Source organism: Netta rufina, assembly GCF_964035555.1.
Source record: "Netta rufina genome assembly, chromosome: 7".
NCBI lineage: Eukaryota > Metazoa > Chordata > Aves > Anseriformes > Anatidae > Netta > Netta rufina.
Genome location: NC_140130.1, coordinates 29093091 through 29120360, shown reverse-complemented (window position 1 = coordinate 29120360; position 27270 = coordinate 29093091). Strand labels below are relative to the sequence as shown.

Below are 27270 nucleotides of genomic sequence, written 5' to 3'. Positions count from 1 at the left end.
TAGCCCCTGCTCTGCAAGTCTTCCTATACCAGCAAAGATGTGAGATTTGTGTGTATTTTAAAGTATTGTACTTTTGGTGACAGTCATCACTGAAATCAGTCAAATTCCGTTCATTGACTGCTCTCTTCATCTCATACTGAGAAATCCTTATGGTTGTATTCAATGACTGATGCCTGTGGCCATGAAGAAGAGCATGATACATGTATGAGCTGTGTTTTGCTATCTAATGTACTCCATATTTTTGGCCAAAATTTGTAAGGAGATGGAGTATCCTGTCCTGGGGCTTGGGAGGACTGGCTTCAGTAGGGGTTTCCACAGTGACCGTGGCTAAATCTTTTAATTCTTCTGGGCATTGCTTTCTCTGTTCTTAGCCTTAGAGGTGATCTGTTTTTCATAAATAAGGTGGAATTTTTGACATAGAAATATTTATTTGAGGTAGTCCTTCTGATAGAGGTAGACAGGTAGAAGGATTACTAGAAGGGTCACATTGTACTTGGGGGTTACAATGAAGTGTTATGGGAGTTGAGAAGAGCAATACAGATGTGCAAGGAGGTTTCTCAAAGTCATCTTTGAGAATTGCACTGCCTTGTGACTCCGGCTTCTGTCTACTTCTGACATCTCATTCTGCTGAGCACAGCTTTTGATTTTGCAATTGTGTTCCTTGCATCTGTAGCTACTGCCATGCAGAGTCTGGCTTTATATGCTCTTAGTTCTAAACTGCTAAAATAAGGAGAGCAAAACAATGCAGCTTGGAGGGAGAGCCATTTGTTTCAGGCTGCTTTGGATAACCACCAACCTGGTTCTGCCATGAGTATGTTCAATACTTCATCACCACAGCATGACAGGTCTTTAGCTGAGGTCAAGCAGTGGTTTCCAGCATTCCAGATCCTGAGATGGTTTGACATACATGGGCTCTCAACTGTTTTTAGTCCTATTGACCTGCTGTGACCTGCTGTGATTCTTGCTTGCAGAAAGGATCTTATGGAGCCTCTTCTTATTCATCCTTCTTCTTTCTCACATTCATCACTCTGATGAATTTTAGCTTGTTCTTCTTCTGATATGAGAGAATGAATGGTCACATTCATTTCAATGGTGGTTTATTTTTGCAGGTATCAGGTTTGGATAGGGAATGTCCAGCTGAGATGAAAGAGAAACTTTTATAGAAGCAGATGGTTTATATGCCGCTTCTTGCTGAAGAAGAGCAAAATGAATCTCTCTTGAGTCCCTAAAGGCTGAATCCCTTGAAGTCTGACAGAGTCTTTCCACTGACCTCGGTGGCCCCAGGATCACATCCTAAATGAGTTGCTTTGAGTCACTGGAAGCCTGAATTCAGCTTTGGTGGGCTGGAAAATGTAACCTACTGTATGGGCTGTGTTATTCACAAGAGCCGGGTCCTGTGTGTATGCTAGCTGTGGATGCCTGGGAGAAGAATAAAGGCATTTTCTGCAGTCATGGGGGTGGAGGAGGGAATTATCCCCCCTTCCCTGCAAATGCAGTATCGTGACTGCTGCGCAGGCAGCTGGGGGAGCTGACCCACTTCTGAGGATTCAAATTAAGATTAAGTGTTTTTTTGAGCTGTTTCTTTTGGTACACACAAATGTCCTGTTCCTAGGACAAATGAATAGGAACATACGTTTAGGCCTGACTTCAGCCAGTACCAACCTCAGTTCAGGTTTTTGGAAGCGCACCATTGTAATGGATGAGGGGGGTATATAAGACTCGGATCTGCCCCAGTGGAGTTTCCTTAAACTTAGGAGAAGCAGGTTCCTTGACGTTTGAGAGAAGCAGGTTACAAGCGTGTTTGACACAAAATGCTCACAGTTCATTGTTAAGTGACGCTTATCAATGAGATCTGATATTGTCACCAAATGCTACCTGTTTCCTTGTAGCTTATGAAAAATGCTATTGTTTCTTGAAATCATTTTTACTTTCTCTAGTTAGCAGTGGGTTATATCTGGGCAAACAAGCAGCCAACAAAAGCATTCAAGTTAATGCATCGTGGTACAGGCAGTTTTTATTTCATACTGGTCCTAAATAAGACCGGAAGAGAATTAATTGGATATAGAGGTTATAAAATGAAGTGTGAAGTGCTAGAATTTAGCAGTTTCATCCAGAGCTATTATCAGTTGATCTGGACTTGTGAGACTGTTTTAGAGTCAGGCTAGTGAAGGTTAATACAGTTTGAGAGCAGTAACATGATTTTGAATTAATGGCTAACAACACAAAGCTTCACAGTGTAGAGTAATTTATGCTTTATTTTTCCCTCTTCTAACAAGTATTCACCTGAGGAAGGGTCAGCAGCTGGCTAAAGACAGGGCAGTAAGAAGGTGACGGCTCTTTCCTGCACAAATATTGGTTATGAGACTGGAGGTGGTAGCACTTAGGGTCAATGTACTTCAGATGCTTTGCCCTGCAGAACTGAAACATTAACACTTTTCTAGTTCACTGCTGTGCACTATGATTCACGTGGGAACATGAAGCAGGAAACTGCTGCAAGTAAAGGGAAGGGCACGTTGCCCCAGTTAAATAACCCACACATCACAGCCCCACGTTCCTTGATGGCGTGCGAAGGATCTGCAGCCTGGCAGTGCTAAACCCAAGCTTTTCAGCCTTCCATCACCTTCCCTGCAGGTCGCTGGCATCAGGGAGCGATGGAGGGAAGTAAGCAGGGAGCCTCCCAGCCAGAGGAAGAGCCAAAGTTGGTTTTTCCCTACTTTTCCCACACGCTGTCATTCTTGTGCTGCGCTTCCTCTCTCCACATAACACCCTGTTATTTCCTCTGCGGAGCAGGCTCCTGCCACTGCTGCTAATTAGCCCATGATAAATTTCAGAGCAAACAAAAGCAAGCAATTAAACGCCTGTTGCTTCAGTGTGAGCCCTGTCAGTGGCAGAGCTGAGCAGCAGCTCCTCAGAAGGAAAACAAATCTATTGCTGTGGGTGTGAAGGGATGGCATCGGTGCGGCAGGTTTTCCTGAAGGCTGTCTGGGATGCTGCTCAGCCTTGGGTTTATCTTCAGTTCCACATGGTACACACAGCACTGGGCAGCACCCAAGCAAGATGGCTTGAGAAGTTACTGAATCATGGATTTTTTATATCCTTTTATTTTTTCCTTTTTTTTTTCTGTATTTTTTTGAGGGGAGATGAATATTTGGCACATAGCATGTGGATGGTTTTGAATTGTTATGGAGAAATAAGGAGCATGCCTGAAAATAGGAACCAAAAAGCAAGGTCTTTGATAGACTAATTGCAGTGTTGTTTTAATTATGTTTGGGGATTCAAGTGGCAAGATCTTGCTAGCTGCTTTTGTATAGTCCCAGCCCTATTGCTCAAAATCCCTCTAGGCTTTTGTCATCTTGAGCAAAAGGTCCTATAGAAGGAAGTGTAGGTGTTTACCTGGGATTTTAGTGGTTTATGAACAAGCTAATGGAATTTGGAGCTTTCTTTTAAAAAACAGAGGGAGCGTTCAAGCTGGAAAAATAAATATAAATTAATTCCTGAGCAGAAAAAATGGAGAAAAATGGAAAACAATCAGTGAAATGCCACCAAACTACTTTGCTAACAGTTGTCTCTGTTTCTGCCATAGCTCTCGAGCAGCTGCTCAATGAACTGGAAGATTTTCTGAGGATCCTGGACAAGGAGAACTTGAGCAGCACCGCTCTTGTGAAGAAGAGCTTCCTCTCTGACCTGCTGCGGGTGTACACCAAGACCAGCGGTACGGGCAGGGAAAGCTGAAGATGGGGTGGTGGGCTCACGTGGGAACCCCTATGGGGTCTTGAAGCACCATTTTCTTGGAGGTTGGCAGGGAGGGGAGACGAGAAAATTAAAAGGAGAAAATGAAACAGATTATTTTTTCAGTGACCTCTAATTGTTTATGTAAAATTACTCTAGTTACGTGTCCAGCTTTACAAGCAAAGGATTCCCAAGATTCCTGATCCTTTCTGTTTTCCTTCTTAAACCTTAAGTTTATTTAATCCACTTTGTAAGATACACAGGATGTACTGTTTGCCTAAGTTAGTGTTTAAGTAGAAATTTTAACTTACGGAATTTCCTGGCTATACAGCATTTATTTTTTCTGCTTTTTATTATTGGTTTTCTTTCTTTCTTTTTTTTTTTTTTTTCTGCACATTGCCTCAACAAACGTGCTGTCCCCCACGTGCACTCAGCAAAGCCACTTCTTACACCCGTCTTTGTGAAAAAATGAGCAATGGGAAAGCAGAGGGTGGATAAAGGCTTCGCTTTTCCCTTTGGTTGCAGGTGGCGATGAAGAATATATTTACATGAACAAAGTGACTGTCAACAAACAGCAGGGTGACCAGGAGAAACAAGACAAAGGTAGGGAATTGAAGATTGCTGGGTGCCTCATACCTAACAGGGTGGTGAGGGTTCATGTGGCTACTAGAGCCTTTCTTTCCTGAGACCAGTGGTGGTCTCTCTGGCAGCTCTGAGAGCTGAAGCAGTTGATGGTGAGGAAGGATTGCCATTTTCATTACATTCCTTTGGAAATCGTGGTCCTTGCCAACACTGAAGTTATTCCTGGAAGTAGCACTTTGGAGGGCATTATTTTGGGATTAAAACGTTGCCTTCTAAGGCTTGCAATTCCAGTGCCTGAAATATTTAAGGAAGCTGTTGTGTTTCCTTTGGCCATGAAATAAGTCACTTCACCTTTTTGAGCCCCTGAAAGCAAGTTCTCTTTCGTATGTCGCTTTGCAGTAGCCCATAGGGTCCGAGTTGTCACAACCTAGTGAAGTGAGCTCCCAGGCACGGTCTGCACCAGCTGCATGGGCAGAGCAGCTTTGTCTCCTGGGGGTTCCTTGAGTTCTGCAGGGTACAAGCCAAGAAATCAAACCTCATTAATTTCTAATTTAGATTTCCCAAGTTTCAAATTCGTAGCGTGTCAAAGAACATAATTCTTTAAAAGTAGCCGTGCTCTTTGAAGTTCATCACAAAGGCTGTTTTTGATAATTGTGTGGAGCGAATTACTGCTGACACGCATCTTCTTAAAGCACTTGTAGTCAGAGGCAAACCCAGCCCCAACGTTTTCAGTCCAAATAAACAAGAGGACGCCTCAGTGCAGCCTGCTATTGACTTGCTGATCCTTCAGTAGTTAGGCCAGCTCTGTTTTCAGTTGTGTTTTTTTTGTGTGTGTTTTTCTTTTTCTTGTTTGTTTGTGTAGTTGGTTTGGTTGGTTAGTTTTGGTTTTGGTTTGGTTTGAAAAAACATAAACAACAAAAACCAACAACAAAAAAAAACAACTACCTGCAGCTGAATTTAGATTAATTTTAAATACCCAGGGAGACAGGATGTCCTCCCGGATTACGCATGCAGCCTCAACATGATCCCCGGACAGGGTCCTCTGGGTAATGCCGTAATGCTCCATAACAGGATTGCACAGCCTCCTGGTAGCTCCCAGTAGCTGAGTGGCAACAGAAATACCTCTTTATATAAGTTCTTGTTTAGGTGGATAAAACAAGGCTTGCACTTATTGACCATGCTGAAACTCAGGGACAATTTATTTCAGACAATTTATTTTTAGAGTTGCTTCTTTTATTTCAGACTTTTCCTGATCAGGGCTGTGAGCCTAGCCACTCAGTCCCTCCCTGTGGGACCTGGTGTTTCTCACTTTCTCTGTTTTCAGCAACTTCCTTATTCCAAGTAAAACTTCTGGGTTATTTGGAAATGCAGTCAGTCAGACACATGTGTGGGATCTTAGCCATAGCTGCATCTGGGTGTACAGCCCTGAGCCTGTCTCTGTCACGGCATGGAGAGGTCTGTGCGTGCTCGGTCAGTGGGGGGACCTGCAGGTTCAGGCTTAGCAGGTGGAAGGGGCTGTAGTACCCACAGGTGCTAGGGAGCGTGATGTAGATCCCCAAGGGATTATGCAGCTCCCTTTATCCTCTTTATCTGCTGCAGCTTTGTGTTTCATCACAGTCCTTTGGTGGGATGTGGTGACCACACTCCTGTGGCTGAGGTCAGTGGGACCTCTCATCCCCTGCAGGTTTTACTCACCACCTTGGGTGTGCTCTAGCAGCACAGGGTGAAATGCTTCTTGACGTGATAATACACCAGCCTCTAAACTCCATAAAAATGCAGTTTCTATAAAAACAAAACCCAAATAAATGACATATTTCACTGCTCACTGTATCTGCTTCCAGTTCCATCAGTAAGAATTTAAGCTGAACTGTACTCTGCTTTTGAGATACCACTTTATGGTACAGAAGTTGAATTCACTGCAATGAGTGAAGAAGGCACAGCACCATCATTTGCTTGATTTCATTTATTTGAGAAATACAGCAAGTTTCTACCCTGCAAGTCCATGGCGTTCTTTCGAAAGCTGAATGCTGTCTTCTGAAAGTCACCAGAGAGAGCAAGGGATGCAGGATTTGGGGAGGTGGGCCTGATGCACAGTGTAGGGCTCCTTGTGGTGCACCCTGTCATCTTTATCCCAAATATCACCGGTGATTCACTTTCACAAAGAGCAGAAAGCACAGATAAATAACAAACGGTTAGTACCAATGTGAATTTTAGCTGGTGTTTTGCCTATTTTTTCTTCCTTTCCTTCTAAATGCACTACTGGCTGTAGCAGGAGAAGGAAGGGGTAGGTACAGCACACGCGTGGACTCTCCATACCAAGAGCATACACTAGGTGCAGGTTCCTGTCGCAGAATATATCCAACTCATAGATGGTTTTAATGGTATAGCAGCAATTTCATAGAATCATAGCATGGCTTGGGTTGTAAAGGACCTTAAAGATCTAGTCCTACCCCCCATCATGGGCAGGGATGTCAGTTTGGTTTATTATGGTAAGTAGATCGATATCATTAATTTGTTATGATGATAAGAGTCACAGTGAGTGGTCTACTGCATATTAAATTGCTTAATCTTAACAAAAATCAGGTATCTTTAAAAATTGAAGCTCCACTCATCAACAAGTGTAGTTAGTAAGGATCTCTTGGAGTAAACTTGAGAGACATCTCTGCCCAAGGGGATGCCATGCAGCCCTCTGCTTCAGCAGGGAGAGCTCAAATTAGGCTTTCTCTGATGTTATTTGTGTAAGATAAATGGATTGGCTTGTAGTTAGACTTCAAATTCTTATCATATTACTCTCAACCTGTGATGTAATTCGTTATTTCCCCGTGAGGAATTTCAATGGCCACCTGCTCTAGGGCTGTACCCACTTTGTTCGTGGTCATGGCTGTGAGCACTCACCAGGTGCTCTATTATGAATGAGCTGCCCTGTTCAAGGCACTGTCACATGGAGGCCTGTTGGGGTTCATAAGCCTGAGCAAGACTTGTTTCCAGTGTAGGAACCGAGCATATCAGTCACAGTTCCCCCTTGCTGGCAGCTGGGCACAGCGATAGGTACCCTTTGAAACCTCAGAACAAAAAACCCCAAAACATCCCCCAGGAGTCCTGTCAGGAAGAAGGTTAGAGGAGGTTGTTCTTTCTGTGCAGAGCCTGAAAATCAAAGCTCCATTGCATCCTGCTGTGTTCCTCAGCTGGAGCATGTGGGCTTGTGTCCACAGGAAAGGGCTGGTCTCCAGCAGGGTGAGGACCGAGGCTGAGGTCCCCATCCTGTGCTGCTTTACTCTCACCTGGAACCTCACAGGGCATCCCTCAGTCCTAGTTGTGCGGTGCATTTGGTGTCCATCAGTCCATGAGCGTCCACGATAGCTGGCTGGTGCTGATGACCAGGAGACCTAAGAGAAAGCAATTTGACTTGCGAGATGTGTTTTGCTTTCCTGCACCATCTGGCCGCGAGCTCGCTGCAGCCTGGGGCAGAATTATCATTGTGGCTTCCGAGCCCCAGACTGGAACAAAGTAATGTGGTTTCCAGCTTCTATTTTTGAAACCCAGAAGTATGCAGCAAAGTTCATGCCAGTGCCTTCTGAGCACAATGCTAATTGCTGCTGGGCATTGCACGAGCCGTGGTGGTTTCTGTGTATGCCTGAGGAGCGTGGCTGCAGCACTAGCAGGTGACTACAGGGCCCAGAGCACCAGCTCAGTGCAGATTTTGGACCTAATTCCCTTGCTTAATCTACGGGACCTGCAATATCTGGGCATCTTAGCCTCATTCTTCCCAGAGTATTTGCTAAGAGACACTGTGTGAAAGGGGACTTCCCCCACCGCACAGAATAATGCCTTCAACGTCCTTAATTTTTTGGCTGGCGGGTGCCTGGCTCCCACTTGTTCCTGAGCATTAATGCATTTCTCTGTCTTGGAGGTCGTGGGATCAGGGGACTTGATTGAGGCCACCCAGGAGTTTTGTGGTGGGGAAGAGGGACTGCACACAAGTTTTCTGAGCTTTCCGTATGTCCCCCAGCTACTGAATCACTCTGCATTCAGCTGCTTGGAAAATCTGACTTTCCAGAGGCAGAGGCTGACTGCCTGGAGCAGTTCTGCTGCCATATGCCCTTTCACATGTTTGGCTTCTGCTGCTTCAAGAGCATCTCTTCCTCAGCTGGTAGATTCAATAGTAATTAAATTACTGTTCTTGGCTGGCTTTGAACTGTTGTGCAGCCCAGCCCAACCCAATGGGTCTGGGCTTCACAGTTTTCCTTCCAGAAGGAAAAAAACATGCCCAAAAGGCAGAGGCGGGTTCTTTTGCTGGGTCTCCTAGTGCCACAGTCCTGAACTTAGCCCGAAGTGACATGGTCACCCCGCAGTGCTGCCTGTAATTATCATTCTGCTTCCTACCAAAATAGCACCTCGCTGTTCCTGCATCTCCCGGGTAGCCGTTTGCTGGGAAATGCCACATATCATCGATATAATTGTGTTTCTGGCTTGCAGCACTGGATGGGAGAACCTCCTTGACCAATGGAGACCTGGGACTGCATTCATCCCCTCCTCAGAAGAGCCTACCAGAGCTGCCCCCTCCGAAGGTAGGTGTTACAAAACCTCCGCTGTTCACTGCCCAGCCCTCAGCCTGGGGACATCAGCCCCTGAAGGCTTTGGGGCCACTTTTATTACACAGTGTGCAGCACAGCCAAATGGACAGAACTTTAATAAACCTCTCTCTATATATAAATATATACATAATCAACTAGGGTCTCCCCAATGTATTAGTTTCCTGCCCCAGGCCGGGGGAAAAGTGGTTGGAAAAGGCAACATGGGTCTGTACAGCCCCACAGAGCCCATTTTCTCACTGCTTTTGATGCTCAGAGGTGCAAGACCCCAGGCACTGTGCTCCAGCTTCAAAAAACTACAAAAGAACATTCCTTTGGATCCATCCATAGGAGAGCTGTAAATCTTGCGAGGGTACAGTTTTACATGGTCAGCTTCCAGTGGGATTTTGTCCCCATGCCAGAAAGCCAGCCCGGCTGTCCTCGAGAGATTGTGGCTGTTCTGTTGTTGGTCTGACGTGGGAATTGCAGCAGCTGGGATTTGGGAATGTGAAAGGAAAGGAGGGCAGGGAGTGTATGTGGAGGGGACACGGAGGAGGGCAGGATGGTGCATCCGTGACCCCAGAGAACCTGCCCCTTCCCTGGCCATGGGTGGAGGCCCCAGGACTTCAGCCCAGGACAGGCTGTGTGCTTTAGCAGGACAGCTCCTGCACATTTGCATTTGTAAGCTGGGCAGGAGGGGCCACTGCTCCAGTGGGGTGGCCTCTTCCCTACCCTGGCAGCTGGTTGATGATGAATTTTGAAAAGCCACTTCAAAGAAAATCCAGAAAATTAAAAACACTTTTTTTTTTTGTTTAACATACATTGTCTTGGGAAAAGGAATAGCAGAGCTAGCTATTACTGCAGGGACTACTTTTATAGGAAGACCCCAAGGAATCCAGCACCCCAAGTATTTTCCCCAAACAGCTCAGCTCACTGCCGTTCCCGGGTAAGCCCCTGGGATGCTGCCAGCTGATCTGCTATTTGCAGGCCTCCCCTGGGAGCTCCTGTCCTGAGCATCTGGTGCGGTGTCAAGTGTTATGGGGTGGCTCTAAAGAGTGCTACATCTTTCTGATAGGGGAATCGAAAAATTAAATGAGGAAATTAGGAAAAGCAGTTTTTAACAGTAGCTGACAAGGTTAGGCTGTGCTCGCAGGCCAGCTGCCTGTGCTGGGAGCTACCTTTGCTTGCTGGTGGAGCTAACCTCACTCACATAAAGCAGTCAGGTGCTTCCTTGCTGTAAGCATCCGAGAAGTATCAGCAAGCCATTGGCTGCAAAGAGATCTGAGCACTCAGAGATACTTAATATTTCAAGAACTGTGGCAACAGAGGGTGATCCAGCTGGGTCCTACTCATTTCTTTGGTTTTGTCCCAAAGTAGCCTTGAAGCACTAAGTCCCACGGGTTATAGGTCAGGTGTCAGGGTCCTTCCATCCCCTGGTAGCCCTGGCAGCCCTCTGTGCTCTGCCTCTTCTTGCAGCTGCCTGCCCAGGAGGTGGCAGGGCTCGGGCACGGACTCCCAAGATGGTTTTGTTTGCGTGCTCCGCTGTGTGCAAGAGACAAATGTGCTGCGAGGGCCAGCCTGGCTGAGATAACGCAGCAGCATATGCTCTTTGATTTCAGATAAAGACAAAACAACTCCATGTCTTTGGGGGAAAAAAAAAAAAAGAGGAAAAAAAAATGACTTCTGGGGCAGCTGAGGCTCAGTCCCACCTATTCCCCGTTGGATTCCATTGTCTGTAGGAAGCAAAACAGAGCAGCCCCTTCCCCCCACCCTTTCCCTGACACTCCTGGGATAGTGTCAGAAAACCCACAGCCTTTCTTTGTGTAGGCAATTTGTTTATGGTCATAACACAATGTGAGCTGGCTACACGCACAAGGCCACCGCAGATGACAATTACAGACATACTCCGGGCCGGGGAAGGGATTAAGGAAAGCTTTGGACTGGTTGTTCTTGTTTCTTTAATTTAACACATTAGGACAAGTTCCTAAACCTCGAAGTGTTTGGAGGCAAGTGTTTTCTGACAGCATGTCCTGTGTGGCCATGGGAAGCAAGCTCAGAGCCTGCTCACAGCAGCTGGCAGTCCCGTGTCAGGAGGTGCCTTCATCCAAGACACCTGAAAAAGTGGCAAGTGTGCAGCTCACCCGTGTGGGAGCATGGGCAGGGTACCTAACTCCCATGGGCTCAGTGGCATCTCTTATCAAGGGCAGTTAGCCAGAAAATCTTTTCCTTCAAAGCTTCCTATCTACTTTTGGGCAGCAGCACCCTTTGGTACCCAGGGCAGAAGGAACGTCTTTGAACCTCCATTTGATGGTGCTGGCGTGACCTGCAAAGGGAATTAACCTCCCTTAGACTATGCCATGATGCTCAAGACCACCTGGAGCAATTACCATGGTCCAGCATGAAGGACCATGCATGATCCGTGACCTTCAATGTTGTGTCTGCAGGGAGAGGCCGGCTCTTCTGCCTGCCCTCCTGGGAGGCGTGGGGTTTTACCCTCATGCCCTGAATGTCCTGTCTCTGTCCGAAGGCAGCGGGAGCGGTGTGAGCTGGAGCATAGCGCTGTCAGATGGCTGGGGGTGCTATGGCCTGGGCGAGGAGAGGGGAAACCTCGCTGGGGAATGGGGGGATGCTGCTTTGGGTTGTGATGGGAGAGTGTTTTGGGAAGAGTGTAAGATAAGGGCCCATCCGACTGTTATCTCTGGCTCTGCTGTACCACGTTCAACAGCCATGTGAATTATTTGAGAAGTAAAAAGGTTGTTTCTTAGCTTCCCCCCCTTTTTTTTTTTTTGTCATGTGTTGGTATTTCTAAAGGATCAAGGCACTGTTTTTCCTGCCTGCCTTTGCTTGTGTTTAAGGAGGGGTTTGGCAGGCACCACAGGGATTTTCCACACTTGGACTCCTTTCAAAGACTTATTTTCCATCAGTGTTGTTTATCCATTTCCTTCATTTTTATTTTATTTTATTTTTTTTTTTTTGCTCAGAGCACAATTAAAGATTCCTAATATTTCCTGAAACAGAGATTTTAGCCAATGGTTTGCTATCTGCCAGACTTAGAGATATGACCCGTGGGTGCTCAGGCTGTGCTTTCGAGTGTAAAGCCAGAATTGCACCAAGTGTCCACCCTGCTGCTTCCCTGTGAAGGCGATCGGTAGCTCAGAGGATCGTCCCCTTCCGAGGAGCAGCCTGGGAGGGGTCAGCGTGGCAGGCACAAGTCCCAGTTCATGATAAGGCCAACGGGCTGGAGCTGCTGCTTATGGGGAAATGTACAAGTCCATCCTTCCAGGGCTTTCAGCAAAATTAAAGAAAGTAATATTTATGATGCAATTATGCAGTAATTTCGGAGAACTTTCTACTTTAACTGGAAACCTTCACCAGACTAATAATTCTTCTTCCCTGTCATCTTAGCTTGTTTACATAAAAACCCTAGAATATGTTTTAGTGCTACAGAAAGGATGACCCATTGTTTTCAAGCATCTGTTTTTACCTTAAATCATGCTTCTTTTTTTTTTTTTTTTTTACTTATTCTGCAGATTCCTGAAACAAAACAACCTTTGGTCCCCAAGATCGAATCCCCAGAAGGATATTATGAAGAGGCCGAGCCATATGACGTCTCTCTAAACGGTATATCACAGCTAACTGTCTGGGGGGTTATGTGTGAGATGGAAGACTTAAAGTTTATGAGAAAGTTACACTAAAAACATACAATTCTTACAGCTTATGAGACAGATTTTGTCTTCTGATTCTGGTCACATGTAATATTATAGGTCTAATGCCAGCTGAAAAGAAAAGTCGAATGAGTTACTCACAATTTTAAGTTTACTTTAGAAATAAGTAGTGGGTCTGGGTTAATATGACATCACTGTAAAATATTTTAAGTCATTGTGGATTCTCATTGTCTTGACGGTTTTCTGGAAGATGGGCTCTAGTCAAATGCTGGTTTCCATTCAGAAGTGGTGAAGCTGTGGTGGCTTGCATTTATGTCCTGCTGCTCTGTTCGTCCCTTTGGGGCTCAAAATTGATGACTCTGACCTGTTAGCTGCTGTAACAGGTTTTATAATTGACTATTTACTCAGCTCTGTCTCTTTGGGTAGTTAAACTATTTGTAAGCTTGTTCTAAAAGCCAGCCATCATGTGAGGGGACGGCGTGGATTCGCTGTGCACACTCACTCACGCCCATGTCCTGGTAATGTCCTCAGCAGTGCCACGGGTGCCCGTCACCATGTGCTCCCACCCCCTCTGGGGGAGGCTGCTGCAGGCAGGCAGAGCTCCTGGCTTCTCGTTTGTGCAGACACATTTGTGCGTGCTTCTTTTTGGGACTACCCTTTATGAGAGATTACCACCCTCTGATCTGGTAGCAGCCGATCTTGTCGTTGCTGTACGAGCCATTTGAGTCTGAATGATGGAGATCATTCAGGGTGCAGCTGTGCACGTGGCATGGGGTAGATCTGAGCAGGAGGAGTTGAGACAAGCAGAGAAGTGAGAGCTAGGGATAAGTGGGATTTGGATCGAAGCTCTTGGCTGTTGAATCAGAGCTGTCCATGAGAGAAGCTGAGCGCTTCACAGCCCTGGTGTGCAGTATCAGGCTGTAAAACTCCTGTGGCCCTGCTTGAAGCCACCTGGGCTGGTTTATACGGGCATCCTCACAGCAGCATGTCCCCCTCACACACCCAGGCAGCTCATAGCTCAGTGTGGGTCCCCAAGCTCGTTCAGGCTTAGCATTTTCAGTGCTGTTCAGAGATGTAAATACACCCAGCAGGGCCAGTTAGAGACCTAAGGCACCCAGAGATCACAGCTTGCAAGTGTGGTAGAAGAGAAGATCCCCACGTGATGGGAGCACTGTCAAAACAAGGTGTTTGTGTGGGCTGGCGGTGCTGTCTGTAGCTGCTGTTAGCAGCTGTTTGACCAGCAGGCTTGGTGTTTCACACCTCTAAACGCAGAGCACGCTGCAGCTTGCCCTGAGCGAAAGCACCAGGCACTGACCTTGGCCCTGTGGTGTGGTGCTAACGGGGTGCAGCTGCAGCGTGTGCTTTAAACAAGGGTGTCCTGAAAAAGCCAGACCTGGGTGCCTGCAGGGAGAAGAGCAGCAGGAAGAGAAGGGGGTGGGTGGCCACCGCCACTGGGCTGCATGTCAGGAACTAGCGAGGTGAAACCCTTTTGTCTCCAAGCCCAGCCGGTGATGCCAGGCACCACCAAGTGCAGCATCGCAGCAACGAGCAGAGATCCCAGCCCGAGAAGGGCGCAGAGATGGGATGTGCAAGCCCAGACAGCGCTGCCACGGCGTGTGGTGCCTTTACCACCCGTGAATGCGGTACCACCCGTGCCCTCTGCAGGCCCCAGCAGGTCCCTTCTGCACAAAGCACCTGTGTGCTGCAACGCAGGTACCTCTCAAGGGGGTTTCTGTGGGAAGGGAGAGAGCGCTGTGCTGCTGGGAATCTCTGTTGTTTTTTGGTAAATTTGTGTGTCAGGGGGCTCATTGGGGTGAGTAGGAAGGAGGAGTAGGGGCAGACAGGCAATAGCACCCTGCAGTAGCTGCTTACAGGGAGTGATGCTCGTTGCCAGCAACTGCTTGGAGACCTCAGTGTGGCTGGTGTTGCTAAAGGGTGGTGAGAACATGTATGGGTTTGCCCAGGGCTCTTCTGGCCACGTATGCTGGTGTGACCCCAGCACCCACCTGAGACCTCGCTGCTCACCCCTGCAGTCTGGCAGAGCAGGGAGCTGCTCGTGATGTTGCTGACAGCGTGAGCCTTGGAAGACACCCTTGGCTCTCCAAACAAATGGGCGTAGCAAAATTAAACAAAAATAGGAACACTAGTAAAATTGGGGAGCGCGCTGCCAAGAAAGAACATCAAAGCAAGCCTCCAGATGGGCTGAGGAGATAGAGGGTTTGTGCATCATCAGAGGTGGGACTGCAAACAGTGTAACAAACCGTGGGTGAGCTAATTAAAATGAAACAGGCAGGAGAGACCCTTGGGTCTTGGGATTCCTCTTTCATCGTCATCATCCCTGCCTCTCCGCTGGGGATGCCTCTGCCTTCACCGTACGGCTTCAGCAAGCGCTGCTGCTTCCTTTTCCTCCCAGACCGAGAGGTGTTAAACCGTTATCGTTCCCTTCCTCCTCTGTATTTGCATAAGTGAAGGCTGTGATAAGAGACAGAGTGAAAATGGAAGGGGCAACGTGACTGGTGACTGCCGACTGAGCAACAATTACTCCAACTGAGCCAGCTCGTCTGCCTTCGCTGGTTTTAATTCTGATGATGATGATCCTTTCTGAAGGGGAATCCCCTTGCTGGAGGGGGCTGGTTGCAAGCTCCCCAGGCCCCTTGTCCCTGTTGGAAGCTGATGCAGGGGATGGGGCAGCCTCACCGGCAGAGGGGGGAGTGGGACCCGAGCCAGGCTGTCACCCTTGTTCTTTGCATTTTCTTATCTGTGGCTTTCTCTCTTTGTTTCCCTTTCTCTTTGCTTTTGACTGTGCAGGTCTTTTTGGTAGGCTTGCTGCGGCTGGACCCAGGCCAGGGTTGCAGGTTACTGAGGGTGTTATTTATGCCACAATAACGATGGGTATGGCATGCTTTTAACCCTGAAGTGCTTTTCCTTTATTATTATTTTTCTTTGAAACCTTGTGTTTAGCCAAGGCAATCAAATGCTTCCCCCTGGCACTGCCCGTTACGTGCATGAAGGGTGGTTGGAGCTCTCTGCATCGCTGTATCGATGGGCAGCCCGGGCAGCTGTGGGAAGACCAAACAGGAAGGCAGAGCTGGGTCTAGATAAGGGCATGGCGGAAAGCCTCTGGGGTGGTTTGGTTTCATAATTCTGTCTGGGTCAAAAGTATCTTGCAGGTGTTATTTCGGCACAGGAGAGACTGGAAATCTCAGCAGAACTGGAGGAGGGGAGTTGAATGGCTCTGGATCCTTGTAACAGGAGAATTGGGGAAAAACTCTGGTTTTTCAAAATTTGCCATCAGAGCATCTCTGCTGTGTGTTGGTGTCTAGTTTTCTGAATCTAGGAGGCTGCCACCGATGCCACTTCAACAAGAGGATAAAACTTTGGTCTTAGCTGAAACTGCCAGTAGGCAAAGACATTGTATTGATGTGCCCAAGCTGTCTGCCTTGGGATGGAGTGAGCTCTAGGGGTAATTACAGTGTTAGCACAAGTCACCCAAGCAGGGTTTGTCCCAGTTTGCCAGCTGGAAACGCAGCCTGGAAAACACCTTTCCATCAGGAGGCCACAGCAGTGCTGCCAGGCCAGGAGGGTCTGGAGATGGTGAGCCAGGAGTGTGTGCCAGTGGTATTTAGAGACGTTGAAAGGCAGTCTTTTTTATTTTATTTTATTTTTATTTTTTTTCAAAGTTTGTTAAACTGGGGCAGCTTCGTGCTGACCACTTGAGGGATGTTGTAGAATGAGATTTCACCGGAGGAGGCTGGGGGTAGGGCTGTAGCTTTGTTTCTTCATCTCAGTTCCTTTTATTTTAAAAACAAACCCAAGCTAAGAAACACTCTTCAATGAAGCTCCTGAAGCTTTTGCTCTCTTTTCCGGCTGCTTTTCCTCTCTTATTTTACACCAATCCAACAATGTTACTTTTATGTGGATATTGAGATTTGATGAGAATCTAAATTAGATTAAATTCTGGTGAGGGAAACTTGATGACCTTTCTCAGTTTGATCAGATAAGAATGTCAAACTCTACGCAGACGGTGCCCAAATCTTGCCATCTTGCCATGCGAGCTTACGTAGCAGTGATGGGGATCCGGTTCCTCATGAATAAGAGCTGTACTGTAGACACCATCAAAGCACTGCAAATTCCCCTGCAGCCAACAGGAACATTTTTGTTGTTTCTGATGAATCTGACACCAATGGCCAGCTGCTGCTATCAGCTGAAAACTCCTATCGCCTCCCATTAGAGCCGAGCATTGAAAATCCCAGCTTACCCTAATAAAGTAGCAATCAGTTCAAGAATGAACATGAAAAATATGCTTGTTATTATTTACCACTGCCACTTATGACTAGTTCTTGCTGCTGCAACAGTGTGTTACTTCAAAGCCCCTTGATGTCCCTTAGATCTGTTAGCCCAGAGAGGGAAAGTGGCATGACATCTCCAATACAACAGATCCTTGCTTGTTGCATGGCTTTGCAAATACCATTCTTACTTCTGACATTCAGAGAACAAGGGGTGATTATAGCTTGCTATTGCCTTAAAATTTTTATTTGGCTTGAAGTGGAAAGCAGAGAAAGCATCTTGGCAGGAAAAAAAAAAAAAAAAAGGCAGAAAGCATCAGAAAACATCTAGGGGAATGTTCTCAAACTTGTGGTCAACCGAGATGTGTCTTTTGAGTGTTTGCTAACTGAGGCTATTAGACTCAAAACATTTCAGTTAGATTAATATTGGGGTAGGAAGAAAAAAATAAAAAAGAAAAGATCTGTGAGGGTCATTTTCCTGTTGATTATCCTCTGCAGGAGATGTTCAAAAGACACATCCCTATGCTTGCAGCTTTTGCATGGCTGAGCATGGCTGAGGCAAGCAATAGGCCCAGAGCTGTCCGAGGGATGTATTTACTGACAAAGCTTTGCTTTTGCTTTAGAAGATGGTGAAGCCGTCAGCAGCTCCTATGAATCTTACGATGAAGAAGAGAGCAGCAAAGGCAAGTCAGCAACCCACCAGTGGCCATCCACAGAGGCCACCATCGAGCTGATGAAGGACGCCCGTATCTGTGCGTTCCTATGGAGGAAGAAGTGGCTGGGGCAGTGGGCGAAACAGCTGTGTGTCATCAAGGACACCAGGCTGCTGGTGCGTATATCCTCTGCTGGCTGCCTACAACAACCTAAACCAACCTATTTACACCATAGGTGTATCTACATACGTGTAGAGATGAGCTGCTTGTAGTCTGCATAGCTAGATGTGGCGTCCTTGTAGGTCCTAAACCTTCTTGTTTTCAGTGCACTTAATGCATGAGGTTGCACTGAGCCACTTCTAGTGGTGCACTCTTGCCAGCAAGCGAAAGGGAAGGCTCCTCTTGTCCCTCACTTGTCCTCCATCTTCCTTTCCCAGTGCTACAAGAGCTCCAAAGACCACAACCCTCAGCTGGATGTGAACTTGCTGGGCTGCACCGTCATTCACAAGGAAAAGCAAGTGAGGAAGAAAGAGCACAAGCTGAAGATCATCCCCATGAACGCCGATGTCATCGTGCTGGGGCTGCAGAGTAAAGACCAGGCAGAGCAGTGGCTCAGGGTCAGTGACATCCCTGGGGTTGCCCAGGTCTTCATCTGCCAGGGAAGGCAGGTCCCTGGGCATTTCCTTCAGGCTGCAGTGCCTGGCATACCAGCCCATCAGTAGCCCTGTGTGCCAAGGGGGAAGCTCCTTGCTTCCCTCCAGCTTCCCTCCATGCATGTGGTGTGGCTCAGCCCCTGCTTCTCCCCATGCTGATGGGTGGTGTTGGTGTTGCAGGAGTGCCTGTCTCAGTGAGGCAGGTGTGAACATGGGGAGGGAGAGACAGGTAACCAGAGAAAGCCTTTTGGAAGGGCCCTCCAAATGGATTATTATCTTGACTCCTCGGAAATGCAGAGGGAAGGTAAGAAAGAGGAGAAATGTGAGAGTGCTACGTGCTACGTGCTTCGTGCTCCTGTGCAGGGCTGTACATCTTCCAGAGATGAGCGTCTCTGAATCCCAACAAGACCGTATCTGATTTTCATCCTGTCCTCGCGTGCTCTGGCTCCTTCCTCCCTGCAAGCCCATATACAAATAGACCACTTCATTTTCATGTCTGGGTTAGCTTCTTCCTGGAGCAACCCACCGCCTCCTGTGTGCGGGAGGCCACACAGGCACCTCGCAGCCCAGCCACCACAGCAGGAGTGTCTGGGGGGAGAGTGCCCAGCGTGAAGTGGCTGAGGACAGGGGGCAATGCATCCCTTGCCTTGGGATGGCAGCAGAAGAGGGAGCCTCTGCAGAGCCTGGGGCAGCACCAGGGCTCCCTGGCTGACCTGGAACAGGAGGGACTCTGGGGGTCTAGCAGGATGTCCTGTTTTTGCCTGTCTGTGGTTGTGGGGAGAAGCATCGGTCCTGTTACTGCGCTGTACTCACCAGCTATGGCTTTGTCTTCTGCACAGGTAATCCAGGAGACCAGCGGTCTGCAGTGCGAAGGAGGCAGTGAAGGCAACCAGTACATCCCAGACTCACAGCGCCTCACTTACCCAAAGGTACACCTTGCCCCAAAAGAGAGGAGGAATAGGGGGATGACTTCTCCACCCTTATTCTTTTAATAAATAGCAGTCGTAGGTACATTAATGGTGTCTGAGCAGATGTCGATACAAACGTAACCCACCACCTGTTCTGCTAAAAAGGAGCATTAATGGAACAATCTGAACTTTCTTGCCACCTCTTTCCCTCAAAACTGACCCAGCCATGGGCTCCCCTCCATACAGGGGAGCAGCCAGGGGGGAAATTCCCTGCAACTCAGCGGGTTGGTTGTATGTGTCTGCATGGCTGATGTCTGGTGCTTGTTGGCAGGTGGAGCTCTCCGAGAGGTACTCTGCAGCCTCAGAGAGTGGGAGCAGCACAGAGGGGCACCCAGAGACGGCTGAGACGACAAAAGATGGTAAAAACTCACCCTGGGAATGAGGGGAAACTGTGTGCAGTGAGGGTTTCTGTGGCTTCTCCGTCTGCTGCCAACCCAAACTGACCCAATGCAGGGTGAAAACCACCTGTGAATTCGCTACCTGAGAACTTGATTTCATTGCTTTTCATTCCATAATGAATAGGCAGGTGAACACTGGGATTTCTCAGTAGTTACTGTGTTCCGCTAGGGCTTGAGAAACCTGGGTGTGAGGCCCTGCCCTGCCACAGAGATCCTGCATGAATCTGGGCAAGTCGCTTTGGGATGGTTTTAGATGGCATAAATGCAGCCTAAGTGACTTTTTTGTTTGTTTGTTTCTGGTAGTTAAGAAGAAGGGGACAACTGGCCTTATCCTAAGCAACCTGATGAACCTGGGGAGGAAAAAATCCAGCTCCATGGATAGCCCAGAGCGATCCCTGGAGACCTCAAGTAAGTGACAGCACAAACTCCTCTGCAGGGACTTGTCTCAGGGCTGGACCCTGGTGTGCAGTGCGGGGTGAGCACCAGGCATCATGGCCTGCTGTGTGCATGCATTGGGAGGCAAAAAAGCCACTGTCCACGTGGTCCATACCAGTAAATCCACACAGATTATGGTGCCTCCTCACATTAAGGTGACTGTGGTGCTTACAAGGGCAGGCCATAGCTCACAGGGTGACTCAAGAGCAAGGGCAGATAATACCAGACACATGTGGGATTCAACAGGGAGGAGGTTGTGTGGGTCAACTGGAATTATCATTTGGGACCAACTTTGCCCAGGTGTCTGTAGTCAGCTTGCTGCTCCAAGCCTAATTTGAATTTTTGAATTTTTTGAATTGTAAGGGTCCCATTTTGAACCGATTTTCACCCGTTCATCCTGTTTGGTTTGGTTCAGGACCACTCATCTTTGTGCTTCTGCTCTTCATCATTGCCTGTGGCTTTTTGTGGTGAACTCAGAACTGACTTACTCCCTGTGCACAGAAATGACTTCTGATTCACCCCCGCCCCGTGTGGTACAAAATATGACCCGATAACCTGTGCTTGCTTGCAGGTTACCTGAACGTGCTTGTGAACAGCCAGTGGAAGTCCCGCTGGTGTCAGATAAAAGATGGTCACCTCCATTTCTACCAGGACAAGAACCGAAGCAAACTGGCTCAGCAGCCCCTGAGTTTGGCGGGTTGTGAAATTATCCCGGATCCAAGCCCTGATCATCTCTACTCCTTCCGCATCCTGCACAACGGGGAGGAACGGCTCATTCTGGAGGTAGGCTGTGCATCTCCAAGCTCATTCTTCTTTAAATGGTCGGTTTGGGTGTCTTAGCAGGCCTAAAACCTCTCAGTGCCCAAAAGCTAAACGTTTTAAAGGTCCTTTAGAGAAGACTTCACTTCAGGAAACAGAGGCTGAAGCATAGGACTTTGGTTTACCAGACCACAGTCGCCTAGAAGGTGTCCTGCCCGTCTGGTAATCCAGGCTGCCTCTGATGCTGGAGGTGTTCAAAGCCAGGTTGGATGGGGCTTTGCCAACCTGATCTAGTGAGTGGCATCCCTGCCCATGGCAGAGGGGTGGAATTAGATGATCTTTAAGGTCCCTTCCCACCCGAACCATTCTGTGATTCTATGAACTTTATCTTCTGAAAACAGAGAGTCCCAAAACCATGGGTCATGAGTGCATCCTAAGTAAACCGATCACAGATCTGCCTCTGAAAGTGCAAGTGAATTCGTCTCCATCTGCTACTTTCCTTTGCCTGCATCTAGGCTGCTTATCTCTAATCTTAGTTCTCTCTGACGACAGCCTGATTATGGTAGGAGGTGGACAATGTGAGCAATTTCCTGTATTTTTCCAGTGGGTGGAATATTTATAGCTAAACAACTGACTTCGAGTGCCTGCCATGAAGTTTTTAGGTGTTTTTGCTTAGCCTTTGATCCAGGCTATGTCTATGTCCAAGACATTTTGCCTAATTACAGATGTGAAGAAAAGGTGCTGGGAGCATTTACATTTTGTGAATGGAAGAAACTGCATTTTGTTGGGCCACCAGCCTCAATGTACAGACTGGCTGGCTGGCTTCCCAGGCACTGGGAAGTCTGTGCTAAATAAAACAGATTGGAAGCTTAAAATATGCTTTCCAGTTTGGGATTCACTTGCCCTGAATTTTACTTTGTACTTACTGCTCTAATGCCTCAAATCAAAGCAAACGATATCTGTGTCAGCCCACGTCTTGCTCCAGGGAGAAATCATCCACTACTGGGAAGTATATAAGGCTATTTGCTAGAGCTGACTTCCAGGCACAATATTCAACACTTAATTTTGCAAAACGTCAGGCTGTTCATTGCATCTGGGAATTTGGTTCTGGCCATGTTATAGCTGGGGGCTCCCTTTGATGTTCTTCTCTGACCATGCTTTAAGCTCTCTCGTTCCCTTCTTCCCTGTGCAGACAGGATTTGGGGCTCTGGCATAAGGAACGTGCAGGCTCTTTGCTATGCTTGTGTCTCCTTGCACATCTGGTGTTTGGAAATCATGTCACTGCACTCTGCTGGTGGAAAATAAAAAATGCACTCTTTCCTCCCAAAGCTGGCTCCCTGACAGCATCTCCAGCCATGGAGACTTAGTTTGGAAGGCAGCTGAATTGTTCACCACTGAAAGGAACACGCAGACTGCAAATTTTAGTCAGGAGTGAAGAGAGAAGCTGCATTCCTATATACAGCTTCCCAGTTTGCCAGTTGGTCCATACACTAAGTGGTACTGCCTTCTTTTTTTAATGTGGTCTCAGGTTTAAAATAAATAAAGCTCCACTCCTTGGACGGCCAGAGAACTGCTTGTAAACTCGCTTGCCAAGGGAGTCCAGGGATGCTGCTGGTGCCACCCATAACATCTTTCTGGTCACCTCGTAGGCGAAGTCCTCGGAGGAAATGGGCCACTGGCTGGGCCTCCTCTTATCTGAGTCAGGCTCAAAAACAGACCCGGAGGAATTTACCTATGATTACGTGGATGCTGATAGAGTCTCCTGCATTGTGAGCGCTGCGAAGAACTCCTTCTTGTACGTCCATGGGGTGGCGCGGGGCTCCTGGGAGCTGGTGGAGGGGGAGCGAGCTGGAGAGGGGTGCTTCAGGTGTGGGTGCAATTTGGGGGCTTTCTTTGAAAGCTCAGTGCAAGGCAGGAGAGCACTTGTTGTCACGGGAGTAGGGACGTGCACCCAGGTGGCCATTGGGAAGCCAGCTTAGTGGGGTTGGGGGTGCGGCACCATGTGCACAGACACCCCAAAATTCAGCAGCGCGGCCACGCAGAGTGCGCCATCCCTCCTGACAGGGTGTCCTGCTGCCTGTTCACAGCCTAATGCAGAGGAAATACTCCGAGCCCAACGCCTACATCGACAACCTGCCCAGGGGGAGGATGCCGCAGGAGGAGCTCTACGACGATGTGGACCTGCCGGATGTGCCAGAGGTAAGGTGCCCAGCACGACACCCGCCTGCAGCGAGCACTGCGACCGAGTTTGGCTCCTGCTGCTGCAGCAAACATCCCTGGTCACTGTCACAGGTGGCTTGCATCAAGGGGCATCCATGATTCACAGGGAAGCATCTCATTTCCCAGCCAGGGGGAATCTCCAGCAGGGAAGGGAGAGGGCTTGCCAAAGCCACATGCAGCTGGTAACAGCACCTGGGGAGAAGGGAATTCCCAGCCCCCCGGGGAAATCCAGGCTTTTGCAAGGAACAGAAGTGGGCGCTGGTGAGGAGTCACTGAGGAATGTGAGAGGTTTCCAGTGGGGCGTTGTAGGGATCTGCTGTCCCAGGCCATGCTGGGGAGATGGGGGCTGGTATCCTAAATATCTAAATATCTACACCAGGGTGTGATCCCCATATGAGTCTTCTGCAAGCACTGGAAAGATTTATCAAAGGAGAGTGGAGGAGGGGGGGGAAACTTTCTGTACTCTGAAAATATTCCTTGAGGAATGACTTAGAAAAGGGGGTTGTAACTTTGTTAGATCACTTATATGTTTATGGAAAATATCCCAGACTGCCTAAGATGCTGCTGCTCTCCGGTGAGACTTTGTGCTGCTGGCTGCAGCAGACGGGCCCTTTTCAGGGGAACATTTGCCTTTTGCAGGGAGAAGTACCCAAGAGTGAGAGCAAACTGGAGGGGGACCAAGACAGGGTGTACCTGGATCTCACCCCGGTGAAGTCCTTCCTGCACTGCGCTGGCAAGAAGTCGTGCCAGACCTCACCCCTCGGCTCGCCACCTCTAGAGAGGGCTGGCACCAAGGCTGCTCCCGACAGCGCGGATGAGACAACTCCGGTGGCTAAGGACACTGCTGAGCCCAGTGGAAAGGCGATGGAGACCTCAGAGCAGGTATTTAACCAGGTTTGGGGCCAGGATTCATTAGGGGTCCAGCTCCCCACCACATCATCTCACCTCCTTTCCCATCTTCTGCTCCAGAAACAGCCCGAGAAGCCGGAGCCCGAAGAGCTGCTGCCCCAGACGCCCCCCATCAAAGCCCAGGCGCAGCAGCAGAACATCACCTCCCCGCAGACGGCCCTCGAGCTGCCCACAGGCTCTGCAGCAGTGGTGGGCAGCCCCCAGCTGGCACCTGCACACCGGCCCAAGCTGCCCCTGCCTGGTGAGTGGGGAGCTGGGGGCATGGACGGGGGGCTCCGGGTGCGAGCTGTGTCCTGCAGCTGGTGCTGAGCCTCCCCTGACTTTCCCCAGTCTCGTTCATTTTTGTTTGCAACCACCCGAAGATGTTTTCCCTTCTGCTTTTTCCTTCTCTGAGCTGGTTTGGGTGGCTTGTGTTTTCAGTGGCGGCAGTGGAGACCAAGCTGGGCAAGAACAGGACAGAGGCGGAGGTGAAGCGGTTTACGGAAGAAAAGGAGCGGCTGGAGAAGGAGAAGGAGGAAATCCGAGCTCAGCTCACCCAGCTGCGCAAGGAGAGGCGGGAGCTGAAGGAGATGCTCGTGGGATGCACAGGTAGAGCTGGGCAAGGGGCAGCATGCAGAAACGAGACAAGGTGGGGCCACGGGGATGGGGAGGGGTGATGAACCCCGTAGCCTAGAACGCACTGGAGAAAGTGCTCGCTCTGCCATGGTCCATCCTGGGGAAAGACATAAGGAAAATGTGCAGGAGTGACGTATAGTCTTGTGGCTGGTCCCTGCTCCTCCTCTGGGTGCCCCAAATCCCCTGCAGCCACCAGCACCACAATTACCAAGGACCCCCAGCTTCACGCCAGCCCCTGGGAGCCAGGCAGCAAGTGCGGTGCCGAGCTGTCCCTCCCTTTGCAGACAAGAGCCTGGAGCAGAAGCTGAAGGAGATAGAAGAAGAGTGCAAGAAAAAGGAGAGCCGAAGGGTGGATGTGGAGCTGAACCTGGTGGAGGTGAAGGAGAACCTGAAGAAGGCAGAGTCCGGCCCTGTGACGCTGGGCACCACGGTGGACACCACGCACCTGGAGAACGCCGCACCCCGGGTAGGTGGGGGCACCCCAGTGTGCGTGGGGGCGTGGGCACAGCACCTCAGCCTGCTCCTTAATGGCATAACCAATAATAACATAACACCATATTTTAAAACACTCTATCTATAATGATGTGATACATAAAAATATAATATGATAATATAGCAATATGATAATACAGTAACATGAAAATAAGTTATAATAATATGACAATAGAGTATTAAAATAATGAGATATCTCCCCCGTCACTGCTGCTAAAAGGAGGCTGGGACTCAGGACGCTGGCTGTTGTGGGATCTTGAGCCACACCATCAGGGCCATGCAGGTCAGGACCCGGCGCTCCTTCTGCACCCAGCCAAGCAAAGGGTTGTTCTGGGGGGAGATTTAGGCCCCTAAATTTCTTCCTGAGGACATGGTTCCCACAAAACAGTGATGGTCACCCCTATTTCTACTATTTGTATCATAGACTCAAACAAAAACTGCCGGTCCAGGAAACAGCGCAGAGAGCTCACCAGTCAACTCAGCAACGGCTTTGAAAAACAGACCTTTGTCTGTCATGGTGACAGGGAAGGGAACAGTCCTACAGAAAGCTAAGGTAAATGCTGGGTTGTGCCTGGGGTAGCTGCTGTTCATTTGTCCCAGCAGCTGAGCAGACCAGCAGGGGTGGTGGTGATGGGTTTGGCCTGGTGGTGTTCAGGCAGCACGCTGAGCAGGACTCAGGGCAGCCTGGTTTTCCTCTGGTCTTGTCACCTGGGCTTGTCCCAGCTATGATTTCAGCTCATCGCTGTGTGCTCCTGTAACTGGAGCCCAGCCACGCTGACTGCGCTGGCAGCATCTGGAGTAAACAAGAGGTTTCCTCTCACTGAAACTGTGCTGAAATGCATTTGAAGTTTCACTAGGAGGGAGGGTGATCGGGCAGTCTGCTTCTGAGCACCTGGGAGGCCTCCATGTGGTCTTCTTACCGTCTTCTTACCACCACCTGTCTTTTTAATGAAACAAAGGCACTGGCTGAGCTTCTCGGCCTTTCCTTTAAATGTCTCACCCCATCTACCTACCCACGTGCCCAGTCCCTTGCAGGCAGTGCCACTGTTTTCTGGAGTGGGAAGTCTGTAATGAAAGTATTGCTTCTAACAGAGACCTCCCTGACCCACCCTGTGGGTACCAGATAATCGGGTTTCTCCTGAGCATATTACAGCTCCTGCTGCTTGCCAGATTTGCCTTTTGACTAATTTGCCTTTACTCTTTGGCAGGAATGGGAGAAGAAGGGCGCTAGTTAGAAGGACGTTTCTCAGAGATGGACTAAAGACTGGAATTACCCAGGCATGGACAAGGGGATTCAATCACCTGCCGGTGGAGGTTGGGTGTGCAACACAACCCACCCCACGCGTCTCCTCTGCGTCGCTCCACCTGCTCAGATGCAGCAGCGGAGCCAACGGCTGCCAATACCAATTAGCCCAAACGATCTTGCTCTTTCCAGACAAGTCCCATCACGTAGCTAAAACAATAACAACCAGTGGCAATCCTTGCATCAGATTCCTAACCCAGTCGATGTAAACAAGAATGTTACTGTACATAGGGGTGTTTTGTCTATTTCTACTCTGAAGGTTTATCAATGAGTTATTAAGGTTTCTATATTAGTGGCAGTAGTGGGTTCAGGACAGGCCTCTGCTATTCTTTATACCCCAGTGGTTTTTGACGTGTTACAGCAAATCCCGGTCAGCTAAAGCCTCACCTGTTGCTGCTGGTCCTCACTCAGCTGCAGATCATCCAGCCTTCAGCCTGGAGAGGTACCTGGGCCTGAGCGATGGCTGCAACACGGATGAGAAGCACACACCGGCAGGAAGGAGCCTCCCAGCGTAACAGAGAACTAACTATATCTACACCTGCAGCAGAGATTTTCAGTGACCAGATGCATCACATCGTGGCCTTCTTCCTACCAGCCTGCAGCAGGGTTGATTTGCTGCAATACGGAGAAAGATCCTTGCTCACCTTCTTGTGCTACGTTACAGCCTGGTGGCACCAAGGGCTCTGGGCAAAGAAGATCTCTCAGACCGTGTCCAGAGGAGTTTGTTCTGGAAAAAAAAAAAAAAAAAAAGAAAAAGAAAACCAATTTACCAAAGGCCCAGGCCTGCTTACCTGTTGGATGAGGATGCTGGATCCTGATGCTGGCCCTTTCCAAGGGGAGGAGAGGTAAAAGTGTCCCTGTGCTCCTGCCCTGGCTGCAAGCACCACTTTGCTGATGCTTTCTGGTCCCTGCAGGCTGCAGCACAGCAGCAGCTGCACAATCTGCTGGACACCTCCTGGTGGGAAAGGAACCCTTCACATGGGTGCAGGAGGGTGCTGGATCTGTTCTTGTCCACGTCTCTGGTGGGCTGCT

At 48.8% G+C, this 27270-nt stretch overlaps 1 protein-coding gene across 2 annotated transcripts in view; it reads left to right on the top strand.

Moving 5' to 3' along the window:
- The window catches only part of AFAP1L2 (actin filament associated protein 1 like 2), a 61232-nt gene extending 34234 nt beyond the window's left edge, over positions 1 to 26998 (top strand). The window contains exons 2-19 of one of the 2 annotated variants that reach the window (XM_084289718.1): positions 3584 to 3712; positions 4255 to 4332; positions 8788 to 8879; positions 12413 to 12503; positions 17460 to 17662; positions 17924 to 18103; positions 18979 to 19068; positions 19379 to 19466; positions 19809 to 19913; positions 20512 to 20723; positions 22349 to 22494; positions 22787 to 22898; positions 23559 to 23801; positions 23889 to 24069; positions 24249 to 24416; positions 24728 to 24909; positions 25360 to 25488; positions 26144 to 26998. In XM_084289718.1, the coding sequence (XP_084145844.1) occupies positions 3584 to 3712; positions 4255 to 4332; positions 8788 to 8879; positions 12413 to 12503; positions 17460 to 17662; positions 17924 to 18103; positions 18979 to 19068; positions 19379 to 19466; positions 19809 to 19913; positions 20512 to 20723; positions 22349 to 22494; positions 22787 to 22898; positions 23559 to 23801; positions 23889 to 24069; positions 24249 to 24416; positions 24728 to 24909; positions 25360 to 25488; positions 26144 to 26170 (2456 nt within the window). In that variant the 3' untranslated portion in view covers positions 26171 to 26998. Of the gene's footprint in view, positions 1 to 3583; positions 3713 to 4254; positions 4333 to 8787; positions 8880 to 12412; positions 12504 to 17456; positions 17663 to 17923; positions 18104 to 18978; positions 19069 to 19378; positions 19467 to 19808; positions 19914 to 20511; positions 20724 to 22348; positions 22495 to 22786; positions 22899 to 23558; positions 23802 to 23888; positions 24070 to 24248; positions 24417 to 24727; positions 24910 to 25359; positions 25489 to 26143 lie in introns of both variants that reach the window. The other variant, XM_084289717.1, reaches the window with a different exon arrangement.
- Positions 26999 to 27270: the final 272 nt, after the last annotated feature.